At 39.8% G+C, this 23,175-nt stretch overlaps 4 protein-coding genes and 1 long non-coding RNA gene across 5 annotated transcripts; all 5 read left to right on the top strand.

Moving 5' to 3' along the window:
- Positions 1-3,068: 3,068 nt before the first annotated feature.
- Positions 3,069-3,789, top strand: LOC117768295. The gene is made up of 4 exons (XR_004615039.1): positions 3,069-3,197; positions 3,273-3,338; positions 3,424-3,465; positions 3,608-3,789. It is a non-coding gene; the product is annotated as an uncharacterized LOC117768295 (long non-coding RNA).
- A 2,979-nt stretch (positions 3,790-6,768) lies between these two features.
- LOC117762667 (sulfated surface glycoprotein 185-like) lies at positions 6,769-8,665 on the top strand. The gene is made up of 3 exons (XM_034587173.1): positions 6,769-7,030; positions 7,123-7,203; positions 7,320-8,665. Exons 1-3 carry the CDS (start codon positions 6,983-6,985, stop codon positions 7,551-7,553), a joined length of 363 nt encoding a protein of 120 aa, XP_034443064.1. The 5' UTR covers positions 6,769-6,982; the 3' UTR covers positions 7,554-8,665.
- An 828-nt stretch (positions 8,666-9,493) lies between these two features.
- LOC117762761 (pollen-specific leucine-rich repeat extensin-like protein 2) lies at positions 9,494-11,893 on the top strand. The gene is made up of 7 exons (XM_034587357.1): positions 9,494-9,737; positions 9,828-10,112; positions 10,241-10,297; positions 10,747-10,905; positions 11,040-11,075; positions 11,176-11,214; positions 11,337-11,893. Exons 1-7 carry the CDS (start codon positions 9,684-9,686, stop codon positions 11,658-11,660), a joined length of 954 nt encoding a protein of 317 aa, XP_034443248.1. The 5' UTR covers positions 9,494-9,683; the 3' UTR covers positions 11,661-11,893.
- A 1,610-nt stretch (positions 11,894-13,503) lies between these two features.
- On the top strand, positions 13,504-15,675 carry scpp7 (secretory calcium-binding phosphoprotein 7). Its single transcript, XM_034595853.1, has 7 exons — positions 13,504-13,560; positions 13,658-13,722; positions 14,022-14,066; positions 14,244-14,291; positions 14,732-14,773; positions 14,999-15,058; positions 15,150-15,675. The coding sequence occupies exons 2-7, from the start codon at positions 13,669-13,671 to the stop codon at positions 15,426-15,428; spliced, it is 528 nt and encodes a 175-aa protein (XP_034451744.1). The 5' UTR covers positions 13,504-13,560; positions 13,658-13,668; the 3' UTR covers positions 15,429-15,675.
- Positions 15,676-17,021: 1,346 nt separating this feature from the next.
- scpp5 (secretory calcium-binding phosphoprotein 5) lies at positions 17,022-19,615 on the top strand. The gene is made up of 11 exons (XM_034586920.1): positions 17,022-17,103; positions 17,211-17,284; positions 17,386-17,445; positions 17,981-18,049; positions 18,173-18,223; positions 18,316-18,378; positions 18,489-18,518; positions 18,608-18,646; positions 18,763-18,822; positions 18,907-18,987; positions 19,125-19,615. The coding sequence occupies exons 2-11, from the start codon at positions 17,231-17,233 to the stop codon at positions 19,140-19,142; spliced, it is 525 nt and encodes a 174-aa protein (XP_034442811.1). The 5' UTR covers positions 17,022-17,103; positions 17,211-17,230; the 3' UTR covers positions 19,143-19,615.
- Positions 19,616-23,175: the final 3,560 nt, after the last annotated feature.

Below are 23,175 nucleotides of genomic sequence, written 5' to 3'. Positions count from 1 at the left end.
GGAAAAGATGATGACTTAATGTGTTATGTTTTTCTGAAAAAACTGTTTTAGAAACATTAAGGAAACCTCTAAACATTTTGAACATTAACAAAAAGTGGTAACTTAACACTTAATTTTAAGTTACAGTACGAAAACAGTAAAGTCATAGTTTGAATATTGTTGCAAGCAGCTATTTCACTTGAAAGTCTTTTTAATTTCATCTTCACCCATAAGTACGACTGTGACGAGTTGTCACCAGCTTTAGCTGAAGGCTGCAGTCGGAGGAAGGAGCTGAGGAAAAAATTAAGTCTGCAAAACAACACATGAGTTTACAGACTAAATCAAAAAACAGCAAACATTGGACACCTAGAAGCAGAATTCTTCTTTAAAAAGTACTCATGAATATGCAAGTATTTCAAACCAGATTTAGAAACTGGCAACTGCATTGGACCATTGTGAAAACTCTTGACTTTCAAAGTAATATTTTCATCTTTGGGAACTGGATTACAAGTGCAGGTTACTATGAGGGGTGGAGGTAAAGAAAAGTATAAATAGATACAAATAGGGAATAAAAGTACATCAAGTACACAAATCGGTCAATAAAAATGGAAGTGAAATGTAAAAAAGTCATAAATTATCAAATGATTTGATTCAAATGTTGTGTTTGATAATTTTTCCTGTTGTACATTTATCATTCATCACTAGTAACAGTCTCAAGTGGTAAAAGTAACACAATACAAAACCTCTCTGATGCGATGACTGGAAGTGACGACGACTTCTTCAGGTTGAGGTCAGTGTCAGAACTGAGCTTTGGGAGCTTTTTAAACGACAGGGAGGTTGTACTTGGGTTCGATCTTGTCCCTGTTTTGGATCTTAATTAGGTCACGTTGTGGTTAAACATTAACAACAACATGCAAATATGTTCCTGTTCTAATGTTTACTGTTCCTGTTTTCAAACATCTTGCCTCAGGCCTGCAGGAGTTTTGAAAAACAATATTCAGAAGTCATTTTGTTCTCATGTACTCAATGTAAGCCCTTTTCCAGTTGCCCTTGCTGCAGCATTGACTTGAAGACAGAAATTCTTCCCTCATGTGAAACAGTGATCCCTCACAAATACAGCTGGTTGTTGTTGTTTTTGTTGGGTCTGTTGTTTCACAGGTAAAATTGTTTGCTGTGTACTTGTTTCTTTGCAACGGTTCTTTGAGATAAAAGTTCAGGACTATTTCACTTTCTCTGCTTCTTATACTCACAGTTTGCATTTCATCCAATTCAGCAGCATGACACATTGATGTTGGTCTGTTTCATCCCTGTGATTCTAACCCTGCAATCAAGTCACACTGGCTGGATTTTACTACAACGTCCATTTCTCTCGGAAGACAATACAGCGAATCTCCTTTTCTTTTTGTGACAGTTGCTTGACGCTTGTCACAGATGATTTGTGATTTTAACCTTTAAACCTCACAGTTACTCTTAAGTGTCATTGTTGACAAGCTGTCAAGAGAAGAGGACCTGGTGTCTCGTGCTTTACAAGAGAAATGGACAAATGATTACTCTGTAGTTGAAGCAGAGCAGAGAGAGACACAGCGATCGAATAGACCAGTCTCAAGAGTCATTAATATGGTGCCCTGTTGTTGCTGCAGAGCTGTTAGCACCAGACAAAGTAAAATAGTTCCAAGGTGTCAGTTTGTCTCAACAAACAGTCGCAGAGAGGATAATTGATATGGCACAAAAAGGATTTTACTGAAAAACACCAACATAGGTTGAATATCCCCGTCTTTCTCTGTGGCCTGCAATGAAACAACAGACAAATTCTGCACAACTCAGTTTTAGTTTGTGGGATTACTGCTGAGTTTGATATGAGGAAGAAATTGTTTGGATTTCAAGCCACTCATGCTGTTGCAAGAGCAACTGGGAAGAGGTCAAACTCTTTGATACAAAAAGCCTCTGATGACATCTGAATACGGCAGTTTGCAAAACTCCTTCAGGGATTTAACACGAGATTCCAGGGCACGGAAAGTAAACAAAAGGAACTGAATATATTTTAATGTTATTTAAATTTGAAATGTATCTTCACACGGGGAAACTGTCTTGGACTGTGTGCGAGGCACCAACAGGATGTCTTGTCCTGTTAACACGAGAATCCTTGTAGACATTTCAGGGAACAGCAGTTCACTGAACGTGCCTTGAAGGGAAAGTTCACCCAAAAAGGAAAATTCCCTTATTATCTACTCACCACTATGCAGATGGAGGTGGTGGGTGAAGTGTTTGACTCAACAAAACCCTTTTGGAGTTACAGGGGTAAACAGTGTTGCAGCCGAATCAAGTAAGTATTTGATATTTGTTTTCTTTTGGTTTTTTCATCAAGCGTCATCAACCCCCCCACTCGCTCGCGGTGAATCAAGGGGGGGATCCCCTGCTGTGTTCACACTTCGACTTCGCCTGGATTTATCTGCCTGGTCTCCTGGTATAAAGCCTGTAAAAACTGTGGAGCGTGTCACTTGGACATTTCAGTTTACACATGCACCTCCTCTGGAGAAAATATGGAGGAACTGCTGAGTCCAAGCAGAGCCTGAAGGCAGCTACACAAACCTCTTTGGGTCGCTCCCTTAATAACAATGTGAATACAATCAAGCGTAAACAATTTGAAACCTGGTTTAGACCATGGCTCGGTCTTTCTAATGAGAAAACACCCAGAAGAAACTGGTAGCCCAGATCTCTAATAGCAATAGAAGGAAGCTATTAGAATGAGAATAGTAGTAGTAGTAGTCGTAGTAGTAGTAGTAGTAGTAGTAGTAGTATTAGTAGTAGTAGGGTCTGTTTCATACCCCAGGGGTTAGGGTCAATATTATCCGTATGATGGATATCCAATCTGTTTGTGCATCATTCAATCCCTTGAGAACTGGAAACACTTGACTTCCTTTGGTTGCAGCTGTTTGAATGATTCATTAGTTGTTGCATGTAACCAGAAGAGCAGACAAACACATGTTAAATCTTTAAATCATTTTGAGATGACGACACAACGTGTTTCAGGGAAATGTGAGGACACTTTTTGGTTTGTCTGCTTCATCACATTGCAAAACAAATGGCCTGTTGTCACATCATCTGTGATTGGCTGATGGACACTATATAGGCCACTCTGAAATATTGCTTCTGCACCGTCAGCAAACATCGCAGCACTGCTTGTTTTCAATAACTCTGAGAACCCAACATTCAGAAAGGTAAGGATCATTTCAATGATTGGTAATACGTAGGATCTTTGCATTTCACGTGCCAAACTGATTTTATTTTTTCAGATGCAGGCATTCGGAATGAAGATTGTGGCTCTTGCTGTCATCATGGTGCTGGTCTCCAGCTCTTTGGTAAGAAACGCTCTTCGTCTTTTGGGAGTTTAACTCTTTGATCGCAGCGTTAATTCACCAAAATGTTTTTCTCTTACTTTTCAAGGCTAAACCTGCCCATGTGATTGAAAAACGCTCAAGTGAAGAGGTCAGTATTTAGTTTATTTACAATCCTACAAAAACTTTGCAATAACTTTATTCACTTGAACAGAGTAATACATGCAAATACATATGAGGATAAACTGCTTAAATAGCTTATTTTTTTCTTCTTTTTCATTTTTCCCCAACAGAATCGGCGACCTTCCACCACCAACACCAACACCAACACCCAATCTCTCCTTCAGCTAACTCAGCTGCTCCAGTTATTGCAGACCCTCAGAGGTCTCATTCAAGCTCAATGATGTGTTCATCCTGTGATTGAATAACCGATTGGTTTAATGTAAATTAAAGCAATAAAGAACATTTCAAATGTAATTCCTTTTCGTCATGGTCTTGATTTGCTGAGGGTCTCAGATATGCCTGGATCATACCTAGTCTCGAAAGACGTGTTCTCTGTTGTGGACCCAAATCATTTTATAACACATTTCATTGCTGTTGAGAAAAAAAAAGACAATAGATATATGTTTTCTTCTATGACACAGGAACTGTTCAGTGAGTTGGCACCACACAGGGTTCAGGCCCAGACAACAATTGCCATAGCAACCCCACTTTTAGAAAACATAGAAATTACAAAGGTGCCACATCCCAGGAACAACTCTGGTGTGTTTCTGAGCCTGTGAGAATCTATCTGGACACTCAGAGAGGAGAACACCAATAAAATGCCCAAAGGAACAAGTGGCTCTGTTGAATTTGTCGTCCTCCAGACATTTCTCTTTGATTTCTCGGATAAAACACGCATTGTTTATAAATGTCAATTTATTTTTGTGTACAATTTAGGAGATGAATGTGAAAACTTCATGCAAATCATCACACAAACATTGATAGTCTCTGTTGCAATTTGACACAGTAAAACACTGATGATTTATTCCATCTCCCACTCCATGGAGACTTTTGCACAGTTGTTCTCTTGCTTTTTTTATATGTTGCTTTTTCTCTGTACTGATATTTGTTTGGGAGTCCTCCAGTGATGCATCTTCATCTTGATCTTCATCTCACCAGGGGAGAAAAGATCTTAAATTAAAAATATTTTTTACAGGTTGTTTTATTGTTTTATTTCATTGTTGCTTCCGCTTAGTTTTTAGATTCGTGTTCTACTTCGTTGCTGCTTACCGGGACCTCAGTACTTAGTTTTGTTTCCTCTCATGTACCTTAATCTTTTGGAATAACAAACATTTTTCTTGAATCTTGAATCTTAAAACAAGGCTATCTTAATTCTGCAAAATCACTCCAAATGGAAAAGTGTATACGTCATAAATATGATTTTATACAAATTACCCCTCAATTTTTGTGGCTTTCCACAGTTAAAATCAAGTTTTGTGAGTTTCTGCCGAGCTTGGCTGTGTTTTATGATTCATATGTCGAACATGGTGGGCCCCCTGCATTATTGAGAGCATGTCAGGGAAAGACAAATCATAAAACCTGTTGCCAAGAAGGTCTTTTTGAGAACTGCTTGTCAGAGCTGTGCGGATCACATTTTTCTCTGATTCCTTTCTTCGTCCCTGAGGGCACAGCTTTCATGTTTTATGTATAGTCTTTAGAGCCTCAGTGTAGTTGTTAGATCCTGTGGTTCGGTTGCAGTTTTGTTCCAACAGAAAACGAAATGCTGCTATAAGTGTTGTTATTTATGGGACATCTTGCTTCACCTTGTCATTCTTCATCTTGCACACAACTTCTTTGGTATAATATAATAAGGAAGGAACCACTCTGCGTATTTGTGGTCAGGTTCAAGGAACAAAAACGGTTTTAGTGAAGGAAACATTTAACTTTCTTGCCTCGTCTATTTCTTTGCGAGGTACAATAATTTGGGGCCTTTTTGTCATGACAAGGTTGCAAGAAAGTTACTACACCTCATTGAAGCAGTTTTCACACACGATCTCCTTTGAGGTTTGTCTTTCACATAGAAGGCAAAAGGAATCAGGCACGTTAACAACAACGGAAAAGTCCCCGGAGCGTTGAGGCGAGGCGTGGAGCAGCATACAGGAGGCAGGACACAACCACAATGCAATGTTTTTGTTAACAGCACATTGACACATTATCACCAAAAGCTCTCGAATCTCATTGACTTTCCAAGTTGGCATCTTCGTTAGCATCTTCTACGTGTATGACACTTCTATTTCATCTTGAGAAATTTGTATGTATTTGTTTCTTTTTCAGTTTTGCGTCCCAACACAAAAAAAAACGTCATCAACGTGCCCACTCACTCATGGTGAATCATTCGTATAATCTCCTACTGTGATGCCACATGGGTTCACTCAGACATTATCTAAGTTTTTACTGGGGGGCTAAAGCGGGAAGAGAAGTCAGATTGTAGCGTTCACAGTCCCTCTGGGTAATTTCCGGAGTTTTTCACGAGCTAAGTGCATGTCTGAAAGCCGCTTAAGAGATCCTCACAACCCCCCTTCACACAAACTTTTGTTTTTACACTTTTATACTTTTACGTTGAACAAACAAATTGAACATAACAACTACTGAACTGAATAAGAACTTCGGACAGAGGGAGGGTAGCTGCTCTCTATTTCTAGTCTTTGTGCTTATTTGCTTCATAAGGTGTGAGAGTATTCAGTATCAAATTTTGCTCTATGTTATATTTAATACATACATGAATGTAAAGAAGAAAGGATTGACTTAGAAGTGTGAAATCTCAAAAGACAAAAACAACGATAAGATAACATTGGCTTGGCTCTGTAAAAAACACTGAACTCTCCCTCCTCTGCTTTCCCACCAGTGGTCGTCTCACTTCACACCCATCAGTGGGAAGTAAGAGCTTTTTAAATCTGTACATCCACAGAGGAAAGAAATCTCAGGACGACACTTGCATCAGGTCGTAAAAAATGTAATGACTGATGCCGGCGAGGACATAAATGAGGTCCACCTTGAGCAAACAAGATGATTACAGTATTTCGAAAGGATTGAGCAAGTATTGTTTTGCAGGTGGAAATACAGCCCCAGGGCGACTGTTTCGCAACTATCGAGAGCTAAAAAGAAAACAGCGGTGTACCCTGAATTTAACAGGAAATATTTGAAATTGTCTATTAAATATTGTTGTATTGTATCATGTTGATATCTTGCTCAGGATTGAAATATGTAAAATGCAAAGGGAGTGAAGTGTGAGCGGGCTGCGTGTTTCATTAAGCCCAGCATGTTTCTGAAAATACTTTAAGTCCGTTGGGATTAAAAACAGGATGCGGACTTCAGTGTTACACAAACACAGTCGACTTAGGTAATGAAACGGTGTTCACGCCTATTTTGCTTTTGTCTGCGGAGGCTGCCATGAGAGCGACCACATCTGAGGCGAAGTTCCACACCTCTGCAGCGCCAGACCAGCGTGGGCGCATGGAGGCTGTTTAAAAAGGCTGTTTAAAAGCTAATGGAGTTTTCCAAAGGGATCAGAGTGAAGGTAGAGGGCGCAGGCTCGATACTTAATTCATTAATAAGCTGTTGCTCGACAGCGGTGCCAAGGCGGCTCTAACTTTTCATGGGATTTGAATTGAGGTTCAAAGCGCGAGATGTTTCTTCTACTGATGATTTTCGTCTTGATCCATTCCCCTGTTGCTGTAAGTACAAAACAATCAATACTCTTTTCATCATTGAAGATTTAAGAATGATCAAAAAACGTTTGTATTTGATTTTGTTGTTGTTGTTGCAGAATTGTCACAGCAGTGAGTCTGACAGTGATGAGGGAAGCATGAATTCTGATCACTCTAGCAGTGAGTCTGACAGCGATGAGGTAAGAATTGATTTCATCTTATCATCTATTAACGATTCATCTGATTATAACGAGACGATCTCGGTTATAAATGATTTCTAAAAGTATTTTAACATATTTATTTTGTCTTGCTGCAGAGGGGCAATCACTTTCGGCCCATTCCACTTCCTCCCTGGCCTTCCTTCCCTTATTGGCCTCTGTTTCCTGGTCTGTGGCCAAAGCCGCCACCCGCTCCCGTGCCACCTCCTCCTCCTCCTCCTCCACCCCCACCCCCAACACCGAAGACAAACCCAACCACGACCACAACAACGCAGACCCCCAAGACCACTGGTGTTCCCACCACAGAGACTCCACGAGGGGACAATGGTTAAAATTCACTCCTGGGATATATAAACATATCATATTCATGCTTTGTATGTTTGTTTTTTGCATTTTCATATGATTTTGATACATTGTGATTTCAATGCCCTGCATGTTTGAATCAGATTTTATTGACTTATACAGACATACAAATTAACCTGTTGGCATATTTTTACATTTCAGTATTTCCTCAGTAACTTCTCCACATTCTTATGTATCACTCTGTTAACGGGTTTCATGTTTGTCACTTTTCACATTTTGTAATCAGAACAATATCCTGTCGAAACATCTTTCATTTCATATCATTCCTCAGTCCATATAAAAATAGAAAGAATGCAGTGATATTTTGTGATTTGGAGGATATGCACACGAAGTAGAGACGTGTGTTTAGTCAGGGTGTAATTATGAGTTTTGCAGGAGGCTGGCGTTGGAGACCTGTGGGCGGATGCTGACGACATGCTGCTGTAATATGCATTCAGTGGGCTCACACATCAGCATCCCTGGATCAAGACAGATTAAGAAAGGGATGAGTGCTGAGCCTATAATACCCAATTCTCAGCTTCATCACTAAAGTCTGCCACACAGTGTTTTTTCATCATGACTCAGCCTCTTGACCAATAGTTTTATTCACTGCACCATCGACTCTTTGCCGCATTTATCCACCGAAACTTCTGCACCACAACATTTGCATTCTCACTGTCACCTGTTTCTTAATATACAACTCAATCATTTCATGTCTTATGTTTCTGTTTTTGCACAACTAATCATTATGAATGTAATTCCATTTCTATGTTCTGTGTTTGTAACGTCATTGCTACTGTATCACATGAAAGAATGTATAAATATACTGTGTATTCCAATATATTCCATATAAATACTGCACTGCAATGCATCAGTCCTTTTCTGAGAGCAACACGAGTAAAGAAATGAGTGTTCCTGAGTTATTTCAACACATGTAATCAGCCTTCTGAGTAAAAAAAAATCATTAAAAAGTAAAAACCACAAATATTGTTATCTAATGAATTGTCACCATGCATTTCATGGACATATGTCTCGTTCTTTTCTATCCACCACATTCAAACCTTCAGCTTTTACAGAGATTTAGATCCTGGACTCACAAACAAACAAACGTTTTTTTTAACCTTGAATAACGTTTACCTGACCATTTGTGCAATGTTGTTGACTTGCAGTCTCCAACTTGTTGTGCAGGTGCAGAAGATGTTCAAACATACTACTATGTGACAAGGCCATTGGTCTCTACAAGCATAACATAAAACTTATATATAAAATAAAATATGATGATAAACATATTAATCACAAGCAATACGATGAGTTTAATTGATTACTTTCCATAAAATATTAAATTATTGACCCTTTATGTTACTTATCTGCAGCATCTGTGTCTTTTTGTGATAAGACAGATGCAATATTGTGATAGACTGGGAGTGTGTCGTCCATCTTTATATACGGTATGGTAGGAAGATACTCCATAATATTCCATATATATTAAATGTAAACATTATACAAATATCATTGCATATAAAATGTAATATAAAATATTAATATATTATAAAATTCACAATGTAAAATATCTATGTACTACAATCGATCACTCTACTATATCACTGGTGTTTTATATTGTGAATGTGATAGCTGACTGAAGTACTACATTTTCTTCAGTTTCCCTATTCCTCTTTTTTTCTAAGTTAAATTTCACATTACATACATTTGCTGTGACCATAATTACAACAGTGAGACTCCTGACACACCAGCCGCACCCACAGGTAGATCTGAGCAACAGGAAAACCACACGGCCTGGGTTTCTCTGTCTGTTTATTCACCTCTGTAGACGTTACAGCATTATAATTGGAGGAAAACAGACAGTTCAGGGCAGTCGGTGGCTTTTCTTTGGTTTCTGACTGCGACATTCACACAAAAGGATTAGGATGAATTTGTCTGTTATTTTTTCTGACGTGTGATTGGTTGTTTGGCTCTGGGAGAAGGGCATAAGTCGGTGTTCCCTCCGCCGCAGTTTCATTGGTTTTACTATAAGTGCTCTCAGAGGACGTTTTTCTTATCTACTTTCATTGATCTTGTAAAATCGAATTAAAAACCATATTGATTTCGTTTTGTTTCTGGAAATGATTTCTGTGATGTTACTGTCATGTTTCACCATAATTGTGTCTGCAGTACCAGTGAGTGCACTCGTACTTTTAACACAGTATTTGAGATGTTTTATTTTTCTGTATCTTTATTATCTGACATTATATTTTTTGTGTTTTCAGGTCTACTCTAATGTCCTTCCGTCGATTCAGTCACGAGGAGGAGCCCGACGACTTCAGCCTGTTGAAGCCGCAAACCAGAAACCTGAGGCTCAGACTCAGCCCCTCATTGTGGAGCAACCTCAGCCTGGGGTTCCCCAGCAGCTGGGTCCTCAGAGTGGCCCCCAGCCCGTTCCCTCAATGCCGTATCACACCTGGTCTCCACAGGGGAACAGACTGATGACGATCCCCCTGCAGCACAGCCTCCATGGGCCTCAGCTTGCCAACCAGCCCACATTCCAGCAGGGGGTAGGACATAAAGAAAAAAAATTACAGCAAGATATATATTGTTATTACATTTATACTATTATTATAAATATTTTACACTTTATCGTCATTTTCTTAAATAATTAATTTTGTTTTCTTGCTGTTTTCAGGTTTTCCCCTCTTACGGATACTTCCCTATGTTCTCACCGCAGTACAGGAATCAGCTGGTAATGTATTATTAGGAAACACACCATCTGCGCTGTGTCGTGCTATAGACTGTAAAACCAAAACAATATTTTCCAACCACAACCCGGCCTGAAAGCTTTCAAGAGGAGGTCGGGGTGGTGGGGATGACAGGGTGTGGGGCAGGATTTTTTCTCCCCCGACACCTGCTGTCAACATATAGGGAAACAGACACAACCTGAAACTCTTTCATAACCATGTTGGGGAAATGAAGACTTGCAGACGTCTGATTTATGACTCTGAGATGAAAACATCTAATCCTGTTTTGTCTTGCATGTGATTTTCTGCCACAGGTGGTATTGCAGTTGTGATCCTCTGTGTTTTAATGACTGGTGTTGAGTGTTTAAAAGACTCAAGACTTCGTTTCAGTCTTTAGCCGATGCAGGAATATTGACAAAAACAGAAATTAGAATGTTATGTTTTTCTCCTCCAGCCGTCCTCCCCGTATGGATTCCCCATGATTCTTGAGGCACCTCCACCTCAAAGGCCCGCAAACCAACCTCCGATCGGCCAGGTCTTACCTGCACAGACTCCCTCTGAAGCTGCTCTTCCAGGAGGTGCAGCTCAGCCGGTGCAGCAGCTACAACAACAGGTGTCTACTATACCTTTATAAACCTGAATCTAACAGCACCGCTCATATGAGAATAAGAGTTTCTTCTTGAAAATATGGTCAAACTTAAAGAAAAGTAGAAGTTGCATGATACTCAGGCTACATTTCATCCACAGAATCACCAAATCGTCTACATGCTCCACCAACCCATGGTAAATACAAAATGATATTTTAAAAATAGTTTATGATCTTATGTATTTCCACAGTTTTCTTGCTGATGTCTTATTTGACGTGTGCTACTATTCTTTATAGAGCTCTCCACTTGGCGCTCTCAGCTCAGAGGAGCTTGAGGTACAGTAACACATCAGCCAAGATTTTTTATCAGTGCTTCAGCTTGTTCAAACAATCTGCTCGGTGAACTCAGTGATCCTACTGACGATCCAACTGTATCGTTCCCCTCTCCTCTGTTTCAGATGGCAGCTCGAATGAGCCAGCTGGGTATGTACGTGCCCACCATGTTCGCAAACCTGCCTGCAGGAGCTGTGCAAAGCCAGGCCACCGCCGGGCTCACAAACCTGGGACAGGCAGGTGTCGCACCAACTGTGGTTATGGCATCAGCCGGAGCCCCGCAGACACAGGGGCTGGCCGGCACTGGACCGCAGCCGAACGCTACCGGTGGCCCTGTGGGTTTGCAGAGAGAAGCGCAGGAGGTGGCCACTGCCCCGACATCTGTTCAACCTGAAGTCCAGCCTTCACAGGCAAAACCAAGTCTGAACCCATGTCCACATAACTCATAAAGATCAAATACATCACTAATGTATTAGTGATGCTCCTTTCCTTGGGTCTCTTGAAAGGCTCTATATGAATCCATGCTATTATTATTATTATTACTAATGAAAGCTAACAATGAACTTTGTCATATTTAACCTCTGCCTTTTACTAACTGTGATAATTGTTTTAGTTATTTAACGTCATTGTTTATTTGCTTTTTAATAAATATTTAATAAAAATGAACAGAAATAGATCAAACTTGAATGGGTTCCCCTTTTTAAACCCCGTGTATTCTTTATTTTATTCCATGGCTCAGTTTATTAAGTTCAGCTTCAGCAGAAACAAGCAGCGAGTAACACTGACATCACATGTAGTTGATATGATGAACATGCTGAACATCCAGCAGCATTAGAACTGCGGAGCTAATCCTAAACACGCCTGTTTGGAATGGGCTGTTTGTTTGACCTGTGGTGATGCATGTTGCAGCGGTTCTTTCTGAAACTGTAAAAGTGACGTACAGAAATTGAGGCGTGACAAGTAAAGACCGACTGCAGGACTCAGAAGCCACAGCTGCTGCACAAAGAGCTGTTCACCTGTTTAATAAACATTCAGGAGAACTCACATGAACCCTGCACTGGAGAACCAGTTGTTGTGAATGTGAATGCACCTGTCCCAGCTGCCGCTGTTACAGAGCTCTGCACTTCATTAGGTCATTTAAAATACGCATTGAAAAGTGTGAAGCTGACAAGATGAAGGGTCCTCGAGATATGCCTGACATATACAGACAGACAGACATTTACAGTTATATCAGGAATTAGTAGATTGATTGGGAATCATGTTTTCTGGCCACCTGATGTACTGTCATATTTCCTGGCATTTTCTGTTTTGGTCTCTATCATCTCCTGAGGGAAATGGCTGGTTCTGCAAACTGCTCTGCTGCTGTTTAATACTGGGTAGAAACAGGTAAACAGACTGGGACATAAAACCAAAACAAAAGTTGAGAAAAGGCTCCAAAGTGGTGGGTGGAACTTCGTAATTGCTTCTCTGACCTGCACATGATTTTCTTCACGACATCCCGATCGTGTCCGTACAATGAGACACATTTAAAACAGCCCTACAGCAGTCGTCTCTAAAAACAAGAGACGTATATTTCAGAAATGCTGTATGTGTGAACCTGAAACTGTTTCAGGTCGATTCAAGTCGAATGGCAGAGATGGTTCCTGCTTTTACTTTCTTTCCCAGTAACACTTTAAAGTAAGGGAAGTGGAACCATCGGTCGCCCAATCATCAGTGTGAGACATTTTCTCTCCGGTTAATGGGAAGTGCAGCACTTCAGTATCGCCACAGGCTCAGATACAGAGAATTTGAGTCAGGTATTTTCAAGCTGCTACCTATTCAATGTTCAGCTATTCAACCCTTAAAATGTCTAAAGTTTGAACTGGAATGAACAGGATATGTTGTAAAGCGATGCAGAAACAGTAATATAATCATATTCATCATCGTCAGCTATAATACAGTATATCACCTGAGGTATACTCCAGGTCTATGATGAGATGTGATGCTTTACGATGATCTTTTACAGCTGTTGTGTTAAATGTCACTTCCCTGGGTAAAACGTCAGTGATAATGAATAACCCCGTTGACCTATTTCAGTTTAAAAGATGTTGCAAGGAGCCGTTTCATTAAACACATCATCGAGAGAATAAATGTGATTTATGTGCATTTTTTGAGGACGGATTATGAGAACTCTCACTAAATGTCAGCTGCCAAATTTGACACTTCTTGGCGTAAAACCAATACCTGTCATATGTCAATGGTTTGCTCATCCTCGGTTTTCCCAGCAAATAAATAGGAGTAGATCTCTCTGCACTGATCACACTCCTCCTCAACAATCCTCCGGTGCTGGTGTGCTGCCAGGAAGGAAAGGTAATGTAGACCAATAATATCATGTCTCATGTTAAATATAAAGTGTTGCAGTGAATGCTATGAAGCATAACTTAAAATAAAAACTTGTTTTTTGCAGCTTAATTCAAAATGAAATTCCTCCTCCTCGCTGCCTGCGTCCTGGGGATGGCTTTATGTGCCCCTGTAAGGAAAACACTGTTTATTTCTAAATATTTCATCTCTAAAATATGTATCTTATTTCTCTCATACATACTAGTTTTGAGCACTGCATGTCCAATGCAATAACTGACAGATATAAATGGCTGGTCATGCACTTGTAGATGTTCTATTTTCCATTTTTTTGCCTGAGCACTGTCAATATTTATTTCCCTTGTAATTTACTGACTCAATTGTAAAGAAATAAATAGTTTGTGAGAATCATTTTCACACTGACCTTGGATCCAATGAAGCTGCAGCATTTTCTCCTGTAAATCTCTCCACAGCCGCAGATGTTCATGGAGTTTGACATCCGTCACGCTCCGGCTCAGGTACAGAAAGACACATTTTCAAATATCACTGAATAGGCTCTGTGCACAGGTCTGCAATTATCTGGTCACCACTGATGGTAGAGTCCATATAGCTGAGCCTTAATGGCACTTTTACTTGAAGTTGATGACTTGTGACCTTCTCTCATGTGAAGGTTTAATTGAATGTTATATTCACAGGCAGTCAAGGCCATCCCTGCTGGAGTCCCACTTGAAACTCTGGACGTTGTAAGTGAAAGTAAAGTTTATTGTTTTACAGCCTATTTTACACATATATCAAGTCGCATCAAGTCATGTTTTAAAACACCAGGACTCAACAAATACAGCTAAATATTACAATTGTATGCAGATTGTTTTGTTGATTGTTGTGAATTGAAAATGACATAAAATGAACTTTCCTCACGGTTTATAGCACAGTTATTATCTATCTCATGGATAAAAATAAGATAGAGGATGATTCAACAGTTATTGTGTATGCGCAAAGGTTTGTGCAGTATTCTATGCATAGCTACAATAATAATAAAGTCAACGTAAATGTGGTCTTTGGCCACGACCTAACCATGATCTAACCATGATCTAACCATGATCTAACCATGATCTAACTATGATCTAACCATTATCTAACCATGATCTAACCATGATCTAACCTTGACTGTTCTCATTTCCAGCTGCTCCCAGTTGATGCCCAGAGAAAGCTTGTTAGAAGACCGGTGGGTGACACAGTGGCTTGATATCTATATAAAAGTCCAGTATTTGCAGCTTTAATCAGAATTTAACACAATGAAAACCTACAATACCGTCAGAATCAACGACAATGTTTAGACTATCTGGGTTTGACAAAATGCACCTTTACAGACCACATGTAAACCACAGAGTAAAGCTGGATTATATGTGAAGCATTACACTTTTAACCACATGTGTGATTTCACTGCAAGGTCCGTGGTTTCATCAAGCAAGAGATTCTCGAGCCAAATGGCAGAGACACCGTAGAAATTGTGAGTGTCTGCAGGTTGTAGTTTCTGCGACAGAAGACCTGGGAGGTTTTACTGAACTGTCTCCTCTCCTCTTTCTCACCTCTTCATTTAGTTCTACCCGTTTGGATTTGACCTGCCGAAGGTTGCTGCTGCTGCCCCTGTCGCCCCCATCAACCCTGTTGTACTTGCAGCTCCTGCAGTGCCTGCAGCTCCTGCCGCTCCCGCTGCACCGGCTGCACCCGTCAAACCCATCGCTGCTGCTCATGCTCCCGTGAGAATATTTATTGATTTGCATTTTAAGCCATTTAGGTTTCTCGAAGCAGTAAGACTCGGTCGCAGCCAGCGGCAGAGCAATCATGTAAATGCTTTGATTGATTTGAAAGAACAATAATCTCAGCAGACAGCAGCAGGTAAGAAACTGAAGCAGCGGGTGAGGACAACGGGTTCATGCAAGTGTTGCGTCAGAGACACAGTCTGAACACTGTTTTCTGCTGAGATGTTGAGACACATCGACTCCTCAGCAGACTGTCCTCACTCCTGATTGGCTCATCAGAAACCTCTGTCGTTTCAGGCTCCCAAACCCAGTGGGGATGATGATGATGATGATGACGACGACTAGAAAAATTGGAGTCAGCAGGATGTGCATGTTTGTGCACACACAGGTGCACATACACACAAAGCACACACTCACATACTCTGAAGACACGTGGGGTTACTTTTTAATTCAGTGCAAGGTGGTGCTCTGCTGTTTTATGAAAAGATGGTGCTGTGTTTTCTATGGAAGAAAAAGGAGAACAAATGATATTTCTTGTGATCAATAAATATAAATGCCTTACTAGAGGAAATATGAGTGTGTATTTTATTTGACCTCAGTTAACTCCCTCTTCTCTGAGATAAGCTGTTGGAAATAACAACATGAAACATCTTTCCTCATTCACATCCTCTTCTGTATATCCAGTGCTTTCAGAAAGTAGTCAGGTCCGTTCTCATCCATCCGTTTATTTTCCATACCGCTTATCGGTCGTGGGGGACTGGAGCAAATCCCAGCAGACATTGGGCGAGAGACAGTTTAGTGTATCGTAGACAAAACAGAGAAAACAACACACTTCCTTTCACACCTACGAGCAATTTAGAGTCTCACATTATTGTAACTGTTTAGACTGTGGGAGGAAGCCGGAGTACTCAGAGAAAACCCACACAGGCAGAGGGAGAGCACACAAACACCACTCAGACAAACACCAGACCTGTTCCCTTTTTCACTTCTTGTTATGTTGCAGCTTTATGTTAATGACAAATCAGAATGTGGATTGTTGTTGCAAAGATATTGGTTTTTTATTTATCTTAGCATGAGGATGCAGCATTAAAAAACATGGGGGAAAAAAACATGCCTATATTCTTAGTTCACCTTAGAATCGTCATTTATTAGTTTCAAATGTTTGTAACAGGCATGTTTTGTAATAAGCTTACTTTTCTGTGATGTATACCTCGGTAAATCGGCTTTGGCTTCTCTACTGAATTTATTACAACTAAAGAAAAACACATCCACAGTGGATTATTCTAGCTCATACGTGAATCATTTCTAATGATCTCCCCTGTGAATACCTTGATTGTGTGTTCCTCTCTCCTGCTTTTCTCATTACTTTGAAACACAATTAACTTTCAAGTAAATGATGTAAAACTTGCATTATTACATTAATATAGCATGTATGTGTGTAATAGACATAACAGGGCATAGTGATGCACAAGTCTGATGCAAGTGGCGGCAGAGCGAGGAGCAAACAGTGCGAAGGCGTGCTCTGCTTCAGACAGTGTAATCAAACAGAGTCTGCTATTACACAGAAAGTGGATTTGACCACTGGTCATTTAGTAAAGCTGAAGACTAGACACCTGCACCTACTCATTGAACAACATCACTCCCATCCACTGTGATTGGCTCTCCGGCCAACTGGCACCGTATAAAAGGGCAGAGAAACTCTGTGGAGGATACGACTGGCATCACTTCCAACATCCATCCACCTCTCCTGTGCTGTTCATCTGTTTATTCATCTTTTCACTTTTTGCAAAAGGTGAGTTGAACACAAGTTCATGGATTGCTCCTCCACTAGGAAGCAGCCTTCCAGTGAGATTTTGATTGGATTTCTGTAAATTGTAATGATGCATTTTATCTCTGAAGGACTTGGACAATCTGCAAATATGAACCTGGCCATCATCTTCCTCTGTCTGGCTAGCACAGTCTCAGCTGCACCAGTGAGTTTGAAGAAAATGCTTTTTTTATTTGCTTCAGACCAAGTTCTGTTTGATTTCACTATTATCTAAATTGTATTTTCTGCCTCTCTATCTATTTTCAGTCAGCTTTTCATTACCTGAATCATTACACAGGATCCAGACCTCAGTTACCACCCTCTCAGGTAATGTATATACATTAAGAGTTGTTACATTTCTATAAAGTATAAAATAAATCACATTAGGTACTGTTAAGCAAGCAAAGGAGGCTCCTGGTTCGAGTACTAGTCGGCGGGGGGGGGGGTGTCTTCCTGTTTGGGGTTAGCATGTTCTCCCCATGTTTGTGTGGGTTTTCTCAGTGTACTGCAGCTTCCTACCACGGTCCAAAGACATGCAGATTGGGGATTAGGTTACCTGCAGACTCTAAACTGGTAGTAGGTGTGAATGTGAGTGTCTGTATGTTGGCCCTGTGATGGACTGGTGACCAGGTTGTACCCTGCGTCTCGCCACGTGTCAGCTGGGCTTCCCTCAGCTGTGACCCGCAAAGGATAAGCGGTATTATAATGGATAGATGCTTGGATGCATGGATGCATGGATGCATGGATGCATGGATGGACTGTTGAGAAAGGTCCAGTATAGAAACACACATGACCAAGCAGAACATTTTCTATGTGGAATCAATTGTGTTTTGACCATTTTGATCATTTTACATCCATCCAGATCCATCCCTTCGCAGGTGGTCAGCCTCTCCCACCAGCTGGACTTCCTGGTGCCTACAGTGTGGAACTGGTATGATCCATTATCTACTACTGCATATACAGCTTTTTGTCTCACTTCAATATTTATTTGTTCTTTTTAAATGAAATATTGCTTCGGTGGTACAGTATCTTATTGTAGTTTCTTCTTTTAAAGATTTATCCACACAGATTCCCTGGTGGTTTAGGTGGATCGAATCCAGGCCAGGTGAGTAAACCCACACATTTTACTGAACTATATCATATTGAATAATGCAGTAAAACATCAACTGTTCGTTTTTCTTGCATATTGTACTACAGTCCTACCATGGTTTCATCAAGTACTCCATTCCTCAGCCACCTGGCAGGCAGAGTGTGGAAGTTGTAAGTTTTTTCTTTTTTCATTCAGAATTATGATTGAAAAAACTTTTCTTCTCATATGTCCGGTACAATAAACAACAACTAGATAAATTTATATGTTTGTGTTTTTGCAGTACTACCCCTATGACTTTGCTCAGCAGAGGGTAAACATTTCAAACTTTTGAGATATTACACACTACATAGCATAAATATGAAATACTTTTACAGTACTAAATGAGTATTTTTGTTTCAGATAATCACAAACCTCCCACCGATGACAAACGTCCCTCAGGTAAAAAAAAAGACAAACTATCGACTCTAATTATCCATGATGCCCTTTAATGCTTTTTGTTTCGCTCCGGAAAAATGTTTTATTCACATCCTGAATTCGTTTGTTTTTTCCCACAGACTGTTCCCTTTGATTATCCTCCTCAGAATATTCCAAACATTCCCCAGCAAAACCTGAATGTGAGAGAAAATGTTCAGTAGATTAATTGCGAGTCTTTCTCAACTTCTCTCCCATTAAATAAAAACGTATTTTCTTTTTTTCAGATTCCATCATTTGATGCCAACCCTATGCCATCCCAGGATCCTCTGCAGCCTCTCCAGGACCAGCCCCCACAGACAAGCCAGGTAATTATCAATCTATATATCACAATGCATTCTACTCAAAGCTGTACTGCCAATGAATGTGTATACTGAAAATGTCACATGATTTGAATATATAGAAAATAGAAGATTTGCTTTAAATTCCTCATTTATCTTTGCAGATGCCAGCGAAGGTGTAAAGTCGATGAAGGAAACGAAAAGGAAGCACGACTTTTCCTTCCACCTTAACATCCAGACATGACCTTTACCTGATTAGGACTGAATATCTTTTTTATATATTCTTACTTAAGTTAACATAAAAATGCTATGATGATCATAAAATAGCTTTTTACTAAGAAAACCGTTGAAATAGTGAACCACATTATGATACGATCATCTGCATAGAATGAAACAGTTCTGAGGAATGATCTGCTTCATTTTGTAGTTGTCAAGATTAACAATAACTTATTGTAGACTTGTGTAAACCTTCAGCAGCCACCTTCCTCTGTCCACTGTCAACTGCAGGATTAGTTTTCACTAGTATTGTGGAAATGAGGCATCTTTAAAACGCTGCATTTTCACACTATTTAAGAATTATGCTGCATATGTTTAGCAACAAGCTTTTCTTCAATGTAATTTTCTTTTAAGAAATAAAGTCACATTTTCCAAGCAATCTTTTGTTATGCTGTCTTTCTAAAATGTGTTGTTCTAATGTGTTGTTTACATTCTTTTTTTTTTTTTAAATCAACTTGGAGACACTTGCTAGATGTACATTATCTTTTATGGTTATATCTCATGAAGCCATCCAGCCCAAAAAGGTTATCATCCATACCCTTGGATAGTGTGATATTATTTTAATGTTTAATAAGATCCATTTGGACGTAAGAAATCATTTGTCACAATTTGATACAAGGACATTTGTATCAGGAGGGGTTTAGTAGAAAATAAACTTGAGTATCATCAGCATAAAATAAAATCCATCTACCCATCCATCGTTTTCTATAAGGCTAAGTTTGATGTTTCAGACATCACTCTCCCTTGCTAGTCTGTCTAGTTCCTCCAGGGCGATCCAAATATGTTTCCAGGCCAGACAGGATATGTGATCCTTTTAGTGAGTCTTGGTTTTACCTTGGAGTCTCCTCCCAGTTGGGTGTGCCCAGCAAAAACCTCCACCGCTCGCTCTTCGCCACAAAAGTCCAGTATAACAGTCACTGATGCCCCACCAACCCATCTATCCTTCACCCACTCTGAACAAGAACCCAAGATACTTAAACTCCTTCAGTTGGGGCAGCCACTAACCCCCAACCCAGAGACAGCTATTCTTTTCTGGCAGAGAACTATGGCCTAGCTGAGTCTCATCTCATCCTTCACTATCTGCTGGAAACTGTCCCTGTGTGCACTGGAGGTCACAGTCTGGTGAACCCAACTGAACCACGACATCCGCAAAAAGCATTTGAAATAACTTGCGTTCATGAAACCTGTATACGGATAAAATGAAAACAACTGAGGGCCTCTGTTTGACCCCTGTGGAATACCACAGGTCAGAGAGCAAGGGAAGAAGAGGGACTATAGAACAAAAATAACTGTTTCAGTTGGAAAGCTATCAGATACATTATCGGGGTGAATACCACAGGTCTCTTCTCGGGTATAAGATTAAAACAGTCAGAGCCCAGCATATAAAATGCAGGTGCAGTTCATCATAAATAAAACCCAGCATACATATGTGGTTGAGTAAATTTCCCCACGGTGTCTTTAAAGAGTAAATACCATGAAGGAAAGCTATCTTTCTGATCCTGACTCCCCTGGGGACGAAAGCCTGTCACGACATGACTTAACCTTCGTCTCTTCATAGAGGATAAAACAGAGGCACAGGCGCCGTCCTGTCACGCTATGTCTCCTCTTCAGAAGTTTCCATCTCTGGAACTTTAGATCATATACATTCGTAACTTCTATCACTCACAGCGGAGGACATGTTGACAGCAGATTTAAAAGCTTTAATTACAAGCAATGACAGCAGGGATCTTGTTGTATTCACCCTGAGTCTGTGTGTGTGTGCGCGCGTGTGTGTACACGTTTTTTGTTGCCTCTTTAGGACCTTTGCGAGCATTAAAGGGATAGTTTAATCAACATTTTTAATTCACTGATTATCTACTCACCACTGTGCCGATGGCGGTGGTGGTTGAAGTGTTTTGAGTCCACAAAACACTTTTGGAGTTTCATTGGTAAACAGAGTTGCAGCCAAATCAAATACAGTTGAAGTAAATGGTGACAGATTCTTTAAACACACCCCTGTCTTTTATTGCCCTGGAACCAAACTTAAAACAACAAAAACAGAAGATGGCTTGAAGCTGACATATGCATGTGAAGTAATGACAGTGACTGAGTAGCACCTAGTTTGACTTGAGAATAATAATATCAAGGTATATATATATATATATATACCTATATATATATATATGACACATGTATGACATATGAGAGCTATATATATATGATTTAGGCTTTAGGGAGACATAGTGGTGAGTAGATGAGTGAATCTTCATTTTTGGGTGAACTATCCCTTTAACACAAACCTTATCAGGAGCATTAGACCTCATGGGGCACAAAGCTGCATCCTAATGAGACCAAACATAATTTCTGAGGTCCTGGTTAAGGTTAATGGTACGGTTCTTCACAATGAATGGAAAAAATCATCATCATGGAAAAGTGTTCAGTAGTTGGAATTACCACAGAATTACCACAGAGGAGGTTTCAGTACATTGGCAATCAGAAATTGTATTTTAGATCAAAAGAAGGCAGAAGACAATTGAGAGGATTGTGGTCCAACCAAGGGCACAGCAGGAAGCAGGGTAGGAAATGTAGGGGAAATGCTTTGCTTGAGAAGAGAGTTTATTTAATTTGCCCAGAGGATTCCTGTTGGTACATAATAATTAGTTTATTATTCAACATTTTTTCAGGCAGTAGAAAAAAGCGATCTCATTGTGTGCCAAGATAAGTACAAGTTTTACAGGACCATTAAAGAAATTGTTATCCCAGTGAAACTCATTAGCTCAGCAGGTTTGAGGCAAGAATGTCTAGAATACAGTTTTGCAGATTACTCAGTAAGTCTGATTATCTTACTTAGAATCACAAAACAAACCTACAATGTTCCAAATTGCTGTGATGAGCGGCCACACCAGCTAAAGCAAACAAGGATCAGTTCAGGTCAGACACCACAAAAAAGGTACTTCCCATTGAAAGTGTGTGTTTGTGTTTCCACCACACACACATACTGTACATTTCAGTGTTGAGGTAATTACTTAAATGTCCTGCTATTTCAAATACTCAAATGCAGTTCATATTATATTTGAGTGAAGTATCAAGTGTAAAATTCTTACCTACAAGTGAAATCAAGTTATATAAGTTCAAGTAATATCAGCATGAAAAAGTGTCCTGTCAGTGATTTATATATGATATCGTTGTTAGCACGACTATTTCAGAGAGTGAAGTCAGTGCTAGTTTTATTTACAGTTAGATTTAATGTTGTAGTTCCTAGCTGTCGGGTCAGGCCTCCTCTTAAGGGTCACATTGTAAATCCAGTGGATCATGAGATGATCAAGATGAGGAAAGAAAAAAGTAGGATCTGCTACATAAATGTATTCACCTGAGGTTTTGTCTCTAATCTATTGTTAGATCACGATTTATTTATATTTTAGATTATTATTTTTTTTAAATTGTACCATTCAAAGGCAAAATGACAAAAGCAAAAGCTTTAGTATCCCCTGGTTTAACAATGAAATGTATAAGGTATTCATCACACTAAAGATGGACAACATGACAGCTCTCCAAAAGTGAAGCCAAATCATCTTGATCGCTAACTAGTGGCTGGCTGCAGTATAGGTTATAAACCCTGCCTCCTCCATGTTAATGACTAGGACATGGAGCTCACTTAAAAGTCAAAATACACATTAAATACAAAGATGGTTTCTGTCAGCCACACAGTGATCACTACTGCGCAGACTCTGGCTCCAAATTTTATCTAAAGGACAAGATGGCGATGCCCATTCTACATTCTTATACAAGAGGTGGTACAGGTACAGGAAGTGGAGATGTGTCTTCTTTCTTTATATACCATAAGTTTGGAGAAGTAAATATATTCATGACATGATTTAGGCCGTAGGGAGTCTTTTTCAGATGTCGTATATATATATACCTTGATATTATTATTATCAAGTCAAACTAAGTTGTGCTATA

The sequence above is a fragment of the Hippoglossus hippoglossus genome, chromosome 1 (assembly GCF_009819705.1).
Source record: "Hippoglossus hippoglossus isolate fHipHip1 chromosome 1, fHipHip1.pri, whole genome shotgun sequence".
In the NCBI taxonomy this organism is placed as follows: domain Eukaryota; kingdom Metazoa; phylum Chordata; class Actinopteri; order Pleuronectiformes; family Pleuronectidae; genus Hippoglossus; species Hippoglossus hippoglossus.
This window is presented reverse-complemented; position numbering and strand designations above follow the sequence as displayed.